The sequence below is a fragment of the Scatophagus argus genome, chromosome 15 (assembly GCF_020382885.2).
Source record: "Scatophagus argus isolate fScaArg1 chromosome 15, fScaArg1.pri, whole genome shotgun sequence".
Classification (NCBI taxonomy): Eukaryota; Metazoa; Chordata; class Actinopteri; family Scatophagidae; genus Scatophagus; species Scatophagus argus.
Genome location: NC_058507.1, coordinates 16,887,840 through 16,903,249, shown reverse-complemented (window position 1 = coordinate 16,903,249; position 15,410 = coordinate 16,887,840). Strand labels below are relative to the sequence as shown.

The 15,410-nt window shown below is 38.9% G+C and overlaps 2 protein-coding genes across 6 annotated transcripts in view; one reads left to right on the top strand and one right to left on the bottom strand.

Moving 5' to 3' along the window:
- The window catches only part of lingo2b (leucine rich repeat and Ig domain containing 2b), a 40,083-nt gene that overhangs the window by 6,555 nt on the left and 18,118 nt on the right, over positions 1–15,410 (top strand). The gene's annotated exons all lie outside the window — the stretch shown is intronic.
- On the bottom strand, positions 2,966–11,465 carry LOC124072313. Of its 5 annotated transcripts, none has more exons than XM_046413627.1 (7): positions 11,242–11,465; positions 10,131–10,175; positions 7,348–10,029; positions 5,856–6,932; positions 5,547–5,702; positions 5,008–5,100; positions 2,966–4,065 (listed from the first exon to the last, which is right to left on the bottom strand). In XM_046413627.1, the coding sequence occupies exons 4-7, from the start codon at positions 6,909–6,911 to the stop codon at positions 3,757–3,759; spliced, it is 1,614 nt and encodes a 537-aa protein (XP_046269583.1). In that variant the 5' UTR covers positions 6,912–6,932; positions 7,348–10,029; positions 10,131–10,175; positions 11,242–11,465; the 3' UTR covers positions 2,966–3,756. The 5 variants fall into 5 exon arrangements, with proteins under 5 accessions (XP_046269583.1, XP_046269585.1, XP_046269582.1 ...); XM_046413629.1 differs by having other exon boundaries at positions 7,365–10,029; XM_046413626.1 differs by having other exon boundaries at positions 5,856–7,499; positions 9,001–10,029.

Here is a 15,410-nt window from a genome sequence, read left to right as displayed (position 1 = left end):
ACCATGGTTAGGAGTTACAGATTTAGCTGATACCAAAAGTAAAACTTTTTATAATTCCAGAGAAGAAGGATTATATTTGTGTTTCATTGGGTTTTGCAGTAGATAGGCTATTGTGGAAACAGACAGGAGAGCAGAGGAATTAAATGTGACATAAGCCAAGAGCCAGATTTGATATCAGAATGTCAGAGTACCTGCCAACCCTCCCGCCTTCACCCTCATCTCTTTCCATTTTGATATTTATTTTCAACAGTGAGTCCTGTAACCCTGCATCTGCTGGAGTTCTGTTGCATCTGGCCCATATTCTATCATTAGCTCCTCCGACCTCTCTCATGCTGCCTCCCTCTATCATTGCTACTGCAAATATTCTTCAGTCACATATACAGTGTAAAATATAGAAACAAATAAGAGGAAAATAAATTACACATTGTTCAGGTAATAGAAATGAAAGTCCAGAGGGGTTTACAAAACTGAAACAAAAGGAGATAGAAATGGGCATGGAAAGGTTATAAAGACTTTACTGAATTGGGTAGCAGAGCGGAAATTATGCCAAAAGTCAACAGGGAGGCATTTTGGAATGTCATTTAAAGTGCACGAATGGCACTGTGTAAAATAAAGTAATCCTGACACAGACAGTGAAAGCGAGAGCAGTGGTATATGAGCAAGAGCGTGTGATCTATGGGAGATGTTTTGACTTAAAAGCATAATTTAAAGATGAGTTCAATCTTCTAATGTTCTAAATCCTTAATCTTACCATCTTTCAACCCAACCTGAAAATTAAGTGTGCAATAACTACAAAGCTAATGTTGCTGGTTTTTACTTCACTATTTTTGTCTATCATGCATTTGGATTATGATGTGTTCACAGCAGCAATAAAGATAAATTAAACATCACTCGCTATACACTTTAGCATCCCATTACCCTGCAAAGTAACAAGGCAACATCTACAACACGGTTGATATAATGCAGCATAACATTTTTATTACTAGCAAAATAAAATTCCAGCATACTATACATGTGAGGCCTCGGAGCCTAACCGGAGTGTAATAAATGACACCAGCCGATGGACAAAAACAAGTCATACAGATTTCCTGACATCACATGCAAGGTAATAAAAACAAATGCTGATTGCCTGTCATGTGTGATAGAAGGAATGAGACTGCCTGCTCTTGCACATTTGAGAACAAATATTGTTCCAGTTGAAGATGGTCAATATGGCTTTATTCACGTCTGTGACAGGATGCAGTGTGGCTTTGCTGGAGTGCTCAGTAATAGCACAAATAAAAACAGTGAGTGCAGATACAAACAAGTTGTCTGTCCTGGCAGGAAACAGAGCAGCACTCCCAGGGAACACCTGCTATACTGTAGTAACCGCCATGTCAATATGATTGGCCCATCGAGCTGTAGTCTTAATGCACTCAGCCCCTCATTATTAAGCACTTCAAAGAACACAAAGGCCATTAAACGGACAGTGTAGTGCCAGACCTGCATGTTTCCAGTTGTGGAGCCTGTGGCCTCTCAGCTGTCCTGTTGTGTGGATACCAATGGTCTGGCTGATCCCCTGTCTGAGAGCACACTCCTTGCCGTGGGGCCATATGACTGGTTGGTGGCCAAAGCCACAGCTTCATTGTCTTTTTAGAATGACAGCATCAGCGACACATGCCCTGCAAAAGCTGTGTCCTTCTGTGCTGCTACCATACTGAGCATCTGATCCAAAAGTAGCATGCAAGGCTGCCTTTCAGTTAGAGTAATTATAATTTTAGTTTAGTGTTGGATTTGGATTTATATATTTGAGTGTATTAATTTTGGTGATATAATGAATGTTACAGTATATGCATAGATAGAGATGCCAAACACAAGAAGCCTACAAAACTGTTCTTATAGTTATTTGTATTAAGATTAGAATACTAAATGTGCAGCTCAGATACACAAAATGACCTGACTGACTGACTATGTCATCAGTGCTGAATAGTGTGTGCACATCACGTGGCTCCAGACAAAAATCAGCTCCAAATTGTCCTTAGTATCTGGCATTGCTTTGATTCCCCTCTGAAACTGAGTAAGTGACTTAAGAGTCAGTTAAACTTAGGAGGTTTTATTTAATCTAATTATGTAAGTATATATCAGGGACTTTCTTCATTGAGACAAATCACATGAGAGGAGATTTTGACATTATAATTCCTAATGTTTTTTTTTTTTTGATTTATTGTGACCTGTAATGTTCTCTGAAGTGTTTCATAGTTTTATACAGAGAGGAATGAGACACTAAAACTTTTGTTGTAGAAAAGTTTGCACTGATGTTTATCTGAATACATCAAATGTGCTGAAGACAGCCACAGATGACTTATCATCAATAATTTTCACTTTATCTGACTGTGCAGAAAACATATTTACAGTGTAAGACAGGAAGACAGGAAGATGACAAAAGAGCAGTAGAAGTAATTTCATTGAAATTCCATTCACCTACATTACATTGCAGTGGTTGCTGAAATACCAGCAGACATACCAAAACCTAAGCAAAAAAAACTGAAACTATACTTTAGTTTTTATGGTTAAATCGTAGTAAGAAGTGTTGATAAACTAAAATTGTTTCCTGAATTGGACAAAGAATTTGTTTTATCATTAATTATATAAGCAACAAAATATGTTTTGCAATCCTAAAGTACACTGAAAAAAATAACTCATTGGGTGAACTCAAATAAATTTTGGGCAGGATTTCCATCCAATAAATTTATTTAGTCCCAACACAGTCTAAGTACCTCCTTGTACTATGATTGAATTGAGTAGGTTCAACTCATTTTTATCAAACGCAGCCAAAATAAAGTAATTACATTAACTGACCTAAATTAATTTACATCTGTCCAACTCAATTTGGACAGATGTAATTTATCTGAAATAAAATAGGGAAATTCTTTTTCATGACCCCCCCCACCTCCCCCACCCCCCTTAAGACACACATAAAACAAAACCTGGTTGATGTGTTTTTATTTTAAATGAATATGTATATACATATATAACATCAACATGCAACCCGTCAATGGATCTTTGAAAGTGATCCATGAACTCAACAACTTTATGACTTGTGTCAATACACTGCCTTTAACAGCCTAGATAACAAGCAACAAAGTTAAAGTAAGTTATGAACTTTTACCATTAACTGCTATACGTAATTCCTTCGATCAGATATGAAATATACATATAATACAAACAACACACAAATGGTGGCATTACGAAACAGCACCTGAGACAAAAATGCAAACTTTTCCACCAAGGTCAAACCAAACTGTTCAAAAATGCAGGAAGCAGTCTAGGTACGTTCGATTAGTGCAATGTTTTTCTCTGTTGATGAACAATGTGTATAGCCTATCATAGTTTAAAAAAGAAAAGAAATTAACCTGTTGACTTAAAAACTGCTTCAACCTAAGTAACTAGTACTTGGAAATGTCATAGAAATCTAGTGGAGTCAAAAGCTAAGCCAAGTTATAACCAGCTTGGACCAAACATGACAACTGTAGTGTCACCATAAACTGCAATATGTGATGCCTACAAACAGATAATTAAGAAATATACATATACATGAACAACATGCATATAGCATCAGCACAAAACAGAGCCTGAAACAAAATGCTAATTCAGTCCGGTCACAGCCTATCCATAGTAACAAACAAATCTTCAAGATGCTCTACACAAGTGGTTAACAGGATTTTAAAACAACAAAAAACACCCATGGTGACTGTGTGGACACATATTGCTTGCTTCTTATAAAAAGAGCTTGATTTTCAGCTGCTGTATCTTTGCGTTCAGCTTGTGCCCATCCAAGTTCATAATGATCTTCTGGAAAAACTCGAAGGTGTACTTGAGGTTTTCTGGAAAGGCTAGATCAAGGGCATAAATGAGCCCAAACAGCATGATGAACCCCATGATGACACTGCCTACATTGTTGAGGACTTTAATGCCCTCAATGACAACACCCACATCCTCTGGCTCTTCATGTCCATCTCTTCGAATTGTGTAAATCCCAATGACTGTGGTGGCGATGTCCATCTCCGCATCCTCAACTGCAGAGGGCTGAACAACAACACAAACACAGAACACTACTTTAATTAAAAATGCTAAACAACAAACAGAAAACCATATACAAAATATAAATACAGTTACTACATACAGCAGTTTAAGACAGCAGTTCATCAGTTGTCTGGATCAAAAATCAGGTGCCAATCCTTAGACAGCCATAACCTAAAACATTTGACCCAAGATATCTGACCATGGGTAGGGATGGTGGCGCAAAGGATTTCTCACTTTAAAAGAAGTATAGAATCCCATAAGAGCAACTAATCCCTGAGGTTAGAACTTAACCTGCTGCATAATTTTGGAAGATGCTTAAGTGCGAAAACTGACAGGAGAGGGAGAGAGGAGGGGCAGAGAGGGGACTGAGTGTGAATGAAGGAGTTAGCCATTGACAGATGAAAATAAATGGACGGCAACACAGATTCTCAGGTCACCAATTCCATAGACTGTTCCTCTGAGATGGAGGATTTTTTGCCTCAAGAATCTGAGGCGGACAGCATGGTGGAGGACGACAGTGGTCTGAGCCTGATCAGCTCATGCTTCAGTAATGCCTGAAACTGGAGCTGTCAGAGCCAAGACTATAGCAGTGCAAGAGAACTGAGTGGTAACATAATGTTAGCAAGTTTACAGATAGCATTCTTCAGATGTGAGGCTATGCAACTGCAGTGATCCCTTTTGAATCTACCACAGAAAATATTCAGCAAAACTCAAAAGTGAGAAACCAATCCCATCCATCCCTACTTACAAAGTGTTGAGGGGTTTATCTTTGTATGACAATTTACACTGCATGCAGTGACTACTTCATGTCACTAAATAGCAGTAATATCTTAAAGAGTAAAAAGAAGATGCCAGAAAGCAGTGTCGTAAATACAGGAAATACAGAAAAGAGATGTGTTACAGTATTTTTATGCTACAATTTTGCTATGTGAGTAATAAACTTACCAAATATTCCTTGAAAAACACATCTGGGTCTTCGTTGACATAGACAATAAGGCTTCGCAGGATGCACTCCCTCTTTATGTTGATGTCATCGCACTAATAATGGGTGATACATAACACACAGAATTTAGGTTGCAATGGTGGTGCAAGGGTTAGAGCAGTCTGAAAATCAGTGGGTTTTTGGGTTATCAGCATATATATGAAAAATATAATTATATTACTGAATTGTTAAAGAAAGCATAAGTTAATTGTGACAATTATAGCCAGAGCAGGTTGGTTCAATATGTTAGCAAGAGCATGCAAAGGTTTTGAGCTAGAACAAAGCACCACCCAACTTACAAGAGATGTTTTTTGGTGTGGTGTACTGTAGTGCGTTCTGGTAGTTGCAAGTTTTCTCCCTTTTGAGCAAAAGCAAATGCCACATCCCCTTTTCTCTTAGTTTTCTTTCTGAATTACTTCATTAAATGAACAGCTACAGACAAGAAAAAAATGTAATAACCACCACAATACAGTGAAAGTTTGTTCTATGCATTTATACTAACCGAGTCTTTTATTGCAAGAATATGCTTGATCTTTTGCCCCTTCACTCCTCCTTTGCTCTTGAAGATCTGTATCAGCTTGTCAGAAAAGTGGTCCAGCTGTGACAGGAACTTTGATTGCAAAGGCTTGGTGGTGATCCGCAAGAACTCTGCATTTACCTGAAAAATATTAAACAACATACAGTAATATGTTATTTGTTTTTTATAATTATTACCATTAAGGGAGGCAAGATAACTGTAAAATACACTTAATACACTCATTAATATCCACCAAAAATAACAAAGATTGACAACACACAAACATTGACTTACTTCACTCTGCTCAAACAAGGCAGGCCATCTGTTTTTGAAGTCTCCTATCATAGGCCTCTGCTCCACAACCTCAAGGCGTCTGTGGGAGAAGGTTTTTTCCATTTTTGCTTTTATCACAGCTTCGTTGTCACGCTTTTTCAGTTCTGACAATAAAGCAATTCTCTCATTCTCCAAGCTCTCTGCAGTTTCACCTTTTGGGTGCAGAGGAATGTAGTTAACTTCAGCTTTTCTTGGCTTCTTGATATTGGCTGCAGCTTTGCCTTGGCCTTCTCGTTTGTGTTTCAATGAATTCACACGGATTTCAGGATGTCCAAGTCTCCCGAGCTTTGTACGATAATTTTGCATTTTATATTTTAATGACTGTTTCCATCCCCAAAATCCTGTCTTGGATCCTAGCTGCCCCAAACAAGGATGGGCCCTTGTCAAAGCTGCTGCTACCTCTTCACACTGATAGTCTTTTGGATATTTGGTGTATTTCATCATTTCTTGAGCCAGACCATCAAGGATGGCCCCTTTCAGCTTTGGGCCAGGGTTGAAGTATGTTCCATTTGTCTCAAACTCATAATTCTTTTGCTGTAGCTCAAATTCAGCCTCGTAGATGAATTTGGGGACCACAAAGACTGTGGGCCAGGCGGACAATCCCGAGAGCTGACATTCTGGGGATGAATGGGGGGTTGATGTGTACAGTGTATCATTGCTGCTTGATGACGCTACTGACGAAGAAGAGGGTAGACCCTCTGGGCTAGAAGTAACTGAAACCTCATCAGACTGGTCTACTGGGTACAAAGTGATGTAGGGATCCACAGGTGAGACAAGAGGCGTGTAGATTACTTTGAGTGTGCTCTTATTTTGGATTTCAGACACTGAAGTTAGGTTCATGAACTCACTAAAGTCAGCATCCATGTACTGCAACCGGAAGTCCTCATTCAATTGAAAGCATGTCTTTATCATCTTATGTAGTTCGTCCACTGTTTCTGGAATTCCGGAAACCAGGTGCAGTTTTCGTGAGTCAGATTCATCTCCAAAGATGACCCGCAGAACGGCTGGATCTCCCATTGGAACAACTTTAATCCTGATCTGAAACCAGAGAGAAGTAGAACAAGAAATAAACACATGCATTATATAATAGGAAATAAAAACTGTTTGAGATTTTGCAAAAGTCAGACATCCAAAGCCCCAACTATTTGGTGAAGCCTGACTGATACTCAATTTGCAAGGCCAAAGCCACAAACAGTTTTTGCAATGATTCTTCAAATATGGTCATCAAACACTTGAAACATGACAAAGATATGAAATGAAAACAGAATATTTTATTACCTAAAAATGAACTTTACTGTCTGAAATGCATCTTTTTCTGCATTATGTTCTTTTCCAAAAATTACATCAGCACATATTGGACAACACTGATACCAATATGTCTGTGATCAGGCTAATATCAGCAAACCAATGTATCAGTCAGGCTCTGCTATTTAGATTCAACAGTGTCACTAACCTTTAACAACGACAAACCTTTTCAGCATTACCATGCGCAAGCCCCCTACAGTGTATTCTGCAAGGGGATATGAGTCCTCCAATTCACCAAGTTCAATTAGGGCAACCTCTCGAGTGGGTGAGGCAGACAGTTCAAATCCACCATAATGTTCCCTATACCAAGCACAAACATCTTTCACTAGAAAACAGAGCTTCTCCTTAAGAATGCACAGTTGAATTATCTCGTTAAATTTTGGAAGTCCATCCACAGATCCGTGTACAATGAGCATCCCCTTACTGTAACGTATACCACTGCAAGATACATGTTTTGCCATATGGACCTCAGTCACCTCTGGGTATCTCTGATGCAGTTTAGATCTTACTCCCTCACTAAGGACATCAACAGGCATGATTGAGACATCTGTGACCTCCAAGGATGATTTCTTGAGAGTGGAGGGATGTGTGTAATAGGCAAGCATAAACTGATGTTTAATAGCCAGTGAACGAGTTATATTTTTAAAGCAGCTTGTATGCCGAGCAACCTGCTTGAAGAAGCTGTGTTTAGCCTCAAACCTCATTGTCCACAGTGCTACCAGAGGTCCAAAGCAACGAATCATTTGTGGATAATGCTCTAAATAGTGATGTTTAGGTAGGAGATTAACATGTGGAAAGAGTTCAAGATAGCGTTGTCTGTGATCATAGATCTTAGCTTCAAGATATGCAATGGTCTCCTCTGTGTGTACAGGTGCCACAACCAACTCAACAATATCCTTAAGATCCAGAAACACCAGCCATGCTGGTTCATCCTCTGGTATAATGTGCCCAATCACAAAGGGAAGCAATCTTAACAATGTCCAATTTTCATGTGCATTGCCACCTATAGTGTTGCTAGATGTGAAAGAACGTGGTATGGGATGTGGGCGATTGGTTTTGTCTCCCCATTTGTATGGAAATTTCTGGATCAATGTGTTAAGGGACTCAAGAGTGAAGTATTTTTTTGAGATCAATAAACCAATACAGCGTGCAAGTTCGACTGGAACAACACCCTCGAAGAGGTCATGCACAATATCAGGAGGATAGCCAGAGCTTACATGAAAATGAGAAAGGCGCTCTGTTAAAACACACTGTTTTTTGACACCATAGCAAATAGCTGCTCTTTCCTGAGCAGTCTGGACATGAACATTGTGGGTTTCTTTGGTTCTACGTTGGAAAACACCAGACTTCACATCCTTGGATTGAAATTCTGATTTATCTCCCGTACAAAATCTGCATATCGACCCACCAGAAAAACTCTCAACAAAGCCACCTAACGCATGGGCACCAAGATTGTCAGCAATCACACACTGCACAGAACCTTTAACAAACTGACCAACCTGGGAAATAAAGACTCCATGCTGTTCTAATATGTACAAGTCTTGCAAGAGAGGCTCTAACACTTTTTCATAGCCATAGGCCTTGACATCATCAGATTTGCAAAGAACAGCTAAATAGATTGAGGTTAGTTTTGAATGAGAACCTGGTGGCAAATTACCCAAAACCCAGTAGACACCACAGAGTTTGTGTTTTTTACGAGATGTCCCCAGGGGGTTACAAATCTCAAAATCATCAACATAAAGATTAACTGCTATTCTAAAACCTTCACCAGACAGAAAAGGATTTTGTTTATAGTACTCACCGTCTCTTACAGTTCGGTACTCTTGGAAGCAAGACAATGGCTGGTTTTGTATTCTCTGAGTTTCAAGATGATCAAGAACACCTTTATGAGAGAGCAACTGCTGCAAAGACTGTAATAGAGGGATGTACTGAAATGTTCTCTTCCTCAGGGCATCAAGTATGTACTCAACTGGCTCAACAACACTAAAATGAGAGGTATAGTATTGTGTACGTTTATAAGCAGTAGCAAGAGGGCCATCCTTTGCAATAGCTATGCCTAATGGGTTAGATTTACATATAACAGTGGATAGCTCATCAACTACTGAATCTTCAACTTGTAGATTACGACTTTGAAATACATCAGAAACTGTAGCTTTTGTCAAAGGCAAAGATTGTGTGCATAATATATAGTGAAGCTCAGAGAGGACTTCATCAATAACCACCTTTGGAACATGAACAATATTTTCCAACTTCAATAAAATGCATGCAACTTTCTCTTCAATAAAATTTGGCAGGTGTAACTCTGCAGCATCATCACAACTTAGTGTTCTCTCTGTGTCTCTGGGCTCTGTTAGCCAATCTGCAGAATTATCTAATTGATTAAAATTAGTGCTTGTACTGATGACATTTGCTTGAAAGTCTTTTAACAAATACTGTTTGTGTTTCCTGTTTCTGTGTGTATTAAATGTACTGTAAATGTTGGTTTTAAATCTACAGCCTAAAAACACACATGGAACTGTTTCATTATGCCTGAGATGTCCATTTAGGTGTTGAAAAAAATCTCTTTCTGTTGCTAGTTCTCTGCATGAACACACATGACACTGGAATGTATATGCTTCTAATGGCTTTGGAGTTAGCTGTCTAGCATGACTTTTGTATGTGTGATTTAGAAGCTTACTCCATATATTAAATGTACAAGGGCAATCTGTGTATGGACATGGATAGCGATAATTGCCCCTTAAATGCCCATGTATCTGCCTGAAATGTTGCAGCAACAAATACCTGCTAGCTAGTTCTACACTGCATTCTTTGCACTTCCACATTCATTATCCTGAAAAGGAGAATAAAGACAATTAGTACAATTCAGATTAAACATGTGACAATGATACAGATCAACATGTACCAGCATAAAGCAGGGAGTGTATTACTTACAATCACTGAGAGGTTGCCTAAAGTACCTTGGTACAGCTGGTGAAACTGCAAAAGATGAGACAAATAGAGAGGAGACAGTAGAGGAATGTAAAAACACCTCTATAGTGACAAACTTTGCACAGATACGAGCGTATTTAAGGGCTGAAGTTTTAGGGACAGAAACTAATCATTTTTGTGGAGTGGGACTTAAACATTTGTTGGTAATGTTTATCAACAAATCAAATGGACACAGCTTATTCTATGTTTTAATCCTTGCTCTACTGCAGCTGCTGCAACCACTGCAAATGAAAGAACAACTGAAATTAATCTAATATCAATCTGCTCTGATGCAAATGTATCTTTCTTCGTCTGTCCATAGATCTAAGCTCTGAGCTAAATCCCCCCATTCTTTCTCAAACAAACAGAGGCACGTGGCTAATTAATATGCATCATGATCTACTCTGTTCGCCTCAGTTCAGATATTTAATCAACAGCTAGGATATAAAACTGTTTCGGCTAACAGAAGTCTAGACTAGTTTGATGTTGACACGCGGTAATAGTTTACAGTGCAATGCTAACGTTAGCTGTATTGCTGTGAATATATAAAATATAACTTTTGCTCTGCTGCTCATATCGTTATCATCGAATATCCATGACTGACTGACTGTGTTAGCCAGCCTTCGGTGTCGTAACCGTAGACTATCACACAAATGACGCATTTTGAATTCAAAACGGCAATTTTCGGCAAGTTTGCACCAAGCAATTGTTTTTTATAAGTCACAAAAGGGTCTCTAAAGTCGTACTTGAAAAGTCAACGGTGTTAACTCCACTGTAATTACACAATGTGTCCGTTGGGTGAGCGCGCCCGAACGGCGGAGGGAAGAGGGGTGTCAGTTAAAACAGATTCTCTAGTTGCAAGATCTCATAAGTCATATTTATGTACATTTTCCAAGTAACCCTTGGTTATAACACTAGTTAAAGTAGCCACAGAAGCTTATTCGAACTTTACTGCCCCTCCTGTATCTTAGCTAGCTAGCATGCAATGTCTAACTTAACTGACGAAAAAATTGGCCTCGCTTAACGGCATTTTCAGAGCAAGCTTTTTAAATTATTATAAATGTCGAGTACTCACCAAGGAGTGGATTCTAGGAGTTATCTGTGCCTTGCGTACAGTATCCCGCTGTAGTGCCGCCAGAAGTTGCATGAGAGGGATGCAAAAGCCGGGACGAACAGAGGCTCAGAGCGCCTTGACTCGCACATGCGCAGAGGGCGGTCCCAATTCAAATGAAACGCATTTGTTTTGTGTTCATGATTGTCAAGGTGAAATTATTATGGTACCTCAATTAAACGTACTCATGTAAGTTTAAAATTGATTTGTTCCAATAAACCGAACAACAATTAAATGTGTCACATTAAAGAAGGGCTTGAATCAGTTTTTTGAGTGTAAGGACTGTAAAGTTGGATGATCTTATCACTGAAATGTGAATGTGAAAACATAATCTAAATAAAAGAAATAAACTAAATCGCTGCATTTCTTATCACACACAAAATACACCGATCAGCCATAACATTATGAAGACCCTAATATTAAGTAGGGTCTTCATAATGTTATGGCTGATCTTTTTGCCACCAAAACAGCCTTGACACCTTAAGAAACAGACTCCACCAGACCTCTGAAGGTATGCTGGAGTATCTGGCACCAAACCGTCAGCAGCAGATCCTTTAAGTCCTGTAAATTGCAAGGTAGGGCCTCCATGGATCAGACTTGTTTTCCAGCATATCTAAAAGATGCTTGATTGGATTGAGATCTGGAAAACTTGAAGTCAACACCTCAAACTGTGGTGCCCAAACTATTACTGAACTGTTTTTGCAGTGTGGCAGGTTGTATTATGCTGCTGAAAGAGGTTTCTGCCATCAGGGAATATTGTTTCCATGTAGGGGTGTACTTGAATGTTTAGGTAGGTGGTACGTGTCAAAGTAATATCCACATGAACTGCAGGACCCAAGGTTTCCCAGAAGAACAATGTCCAAAGCGTCACACTGCCTCCATCAGCTTGACTTCTTCCAATATTGCATCCTGGTTCCATGTACTCCCCAGGTAGGCAATTGATAAATTGGTAAATGTGATTCATCAAAGTAGGCCATCTTCTTCCATTGCTCTGTGGTCCAGTTCGGATGCTCATGTGCCCGTTATAGGTGCTTTGGGTGGTGGATACATGTCAGCATGGGCAACCTAACTGGTTCTGACACCTTTCTGTTGGAACCAGTATTAAATTTCAGGAATTCTTCTATTGGTTCAGACAACATAGGCCCCACCTGCATCAGTGAACCTTGGTCACCCATCACATTGTTACTGGTTCAACTGTTTTCCTTTCCTGGCCTCTTTTTGGTAGGTCCTGATCACTGCAGACCAGGAACATCCCACAAGAGCTGCACTTTTGGAAATGCTCTGACCCAGTCATCTAGGCATCACAGTTTGGCTCTTGTCAAAGTCTTATATTCGCCCATTTTTTCTGCTTCCAACACATCTAATTCAATGACAAAATATTCAGTTGCTGCCCAATAAATCCCACCCACTGCCAGGTCAATGTTATTCATTTCACCTGTCAGTTTCTGTAATATTATGGCCAATCGTGCATAAAAGTTTAAATTTAAAAAAACAACAAAAAACTCTCATACATTTATAAACACTGACCAAAGGAATTTTAGAGTAAAAAAGAAGAATCTGAGTTCTGCAAGTGGAAAGTTGCAACTATATGAAACATAAATAAATAAATAAATACAATCTGCACTTGCTGTAATGCTGCAAGACTCTTGCAATCCAGCTTGAAGAAACACTGGAAGAAATGAAGGCGTTAGATTACAAAAACATGCCCTAGGAGCACAGATTTCTGTTGGTGAGAGCCAGTTTGTGCAGAACAAATATTTCAGAGCCTTCCGAATGTCACACTTTGGAGTGGCTAAGCAAACGGAGGGGTGCGATTGGGACAGTGACAATTTGACGAGAGAACATCCTGAATGTGTTGCATTTCCCTAATCTTGCAAAATGTGCAAGCAGTCCTCCTCACAGTGTTTGTCAGCTGCTTTGGGGATTAATTAGCATAGCAGTGTTGGAAATGGATCCACTGCAGAAGGAGACTGTCCCTCATTTCACACACTGCTAGTGGGCCAGCATCACTCTCTTAGAGAAATAGACAGCTCGCTCCTCAGGAAACTCTAAGAGATGGAGACTATGAACTGTACGTGTTACTCAAAGTGCTACTCATGTCAGAAAGGCAAATGTCACATGGTAGTATTGCATACACCATTCTTTAAAATCATACAGTAATTTTTAATGTTTACAATATTTGTTGTGCAATAAATAACAAATAATAATACAATGTTTTAGCTTCTCTTCATTTTAGTGAGATAATGTGAATTTTTTTTAACATCAAGTATAAAGATGTAAATATCAGTTGTATTTCAGGAGAAGACCACTCACTCTCCACACTTGAATGGTATAAAAAGATAAAACCTTTTCTCAAGATAATGAAATAATTACCTTGTGATCTCAAGATAACTGTACTAAAAAGTTTATTGCCAGTAAGTTCAAGGCTCCATATGAAAACCATGCAATTAGATTTAATTTATTCTAGTTTGACACATTTTAATTATAGCATTATAAACCTGTTAACTGTTTCAGGTTTAGCAGTAAATATGGTGTGAAACCAGAGTGTTGTTACTGACAATTACTGACAAGTGTTACATGTGTTCACTGAAATTCTAGTACAGGTATTTGCTGCATAAAAGCCATATTGCTTGGTTAATCTTAACCCTCTCACATATCTTCATCTTTGCAGAAGCACGAAGCTTCATGCATCATTTTCCGTGAGGCTCTTGTGCATGTGCATGCAATTCAACGCAGAATGGCAGACTCCACCACTGACAATAGAGAAAGAGGTAGCAAATGGTTGTAAATACATTTAATGACTATAGCCAGCCACATACAGTAAAAACGGGGAAAGACATGAAAATCCTAAAGATTTTAATTTGAAAATTCCAAAACTTCAATGGTGTTTTAGTAAATAGAGTAATGTATTGAGCCACTCTAACTTTCAGCTGCTGATGCCAACGTCTTCATAAAGTGAGAGGATTATTTTGGATGTTGTGGGTAACAGCCCCTTCTCTCCTCATTTGGAGACATAGTTTGCTCAGTAACTCAACATGGGATTCATTAGAAGAAGAATGATTGCTGGATTATTTTACTTAAGCTTGCTCCTTCAATTAAATTTTTACTTAAGTTTTCACCAGAGAATTGCTTCAAATTCCACCCTCGGACATTTGCAGTGTAGCGCAGTATGTCATTACTGCGCTGTTAAGTGCATTAAGGGATCTCTATTGTGACACAGTGCTGTTATCTTTTTGTTGTGCCCACTTTACTTTAAACCACATCGTCTACTTCACAAGCACGTTCCGTGCTTATGTTGTAGAATGCCTTTTGCCTTCTCCCGGAGATTGGATCTTACCGTCAGCCCGGTTTTACATCGGTGTTGAACTGAGCATTTAAATACAGAAAGCAAATTATCCCTGCATAGGAAAAATTCAGTGCCCTGTATTAAAAATATCTTTACATTGTGGTCTATTAAGGTTTCTGCTGTCTGCTGTGCATTTTTCCAATGGAAAAGAAAAAATCTGCAAACTAACCTGGTGCCACGCACCAAATAGGGCATGGCTTGATAAGTTCCAAAAGCTTGAAGGAAATTAATTTGGCAAATTGTTGCTGATCGTTCTCTGAAAAGGAAGACTACTATTTCTGTGAGCGACTAAGTGGTTGTAATGTTTCCGGGCCGTTTATCAGTTTTAATGGCTCATTAAAGGAGAGGGAACTTGCCGGGTGCACTCAGGTTGCCAAGACCTGTGCTAAGTGCACTCAGCATTTCAACATGGACAAGATCTCAATCACTGAGCTTTGTCATATTTAGATAATAATTTTCAAAGTCACCAATCTCTCCAAAATCAATATTTCCAAATCTGTTATTTACACTTTCTCCATCTCAGAAGATTTACTGAAATTTCTGTTTTTCTGAAAAATCTTTTTTTGGAACAAACCAGCATGAAAATTAATTTTGTCAGAAAAGGGTATCTTGGCTTTATTATTGTTCAGCTCTCTAATTTAAGTGCTGCTTCCTGTATCGATAGCAAACACATTAATATAAGTTGCATACTATTAGGTCCAGCTTTTACATAACACTAGAGAGAGGTGGTATCCATTGTTAAGAAATGTCTCTGGTAGCTGGAGCAGCTGCCACTATTTACTTTGCT

Coding starts and splice junctions, on each gene's coding strand:
- LOC124072313 (XM_046413624.1), bottom strand. CDS start 10,021: ATGTGGAAGTGCAAAGAATGCAGTGTAGAACTAGCTAGCAGGTATTTG.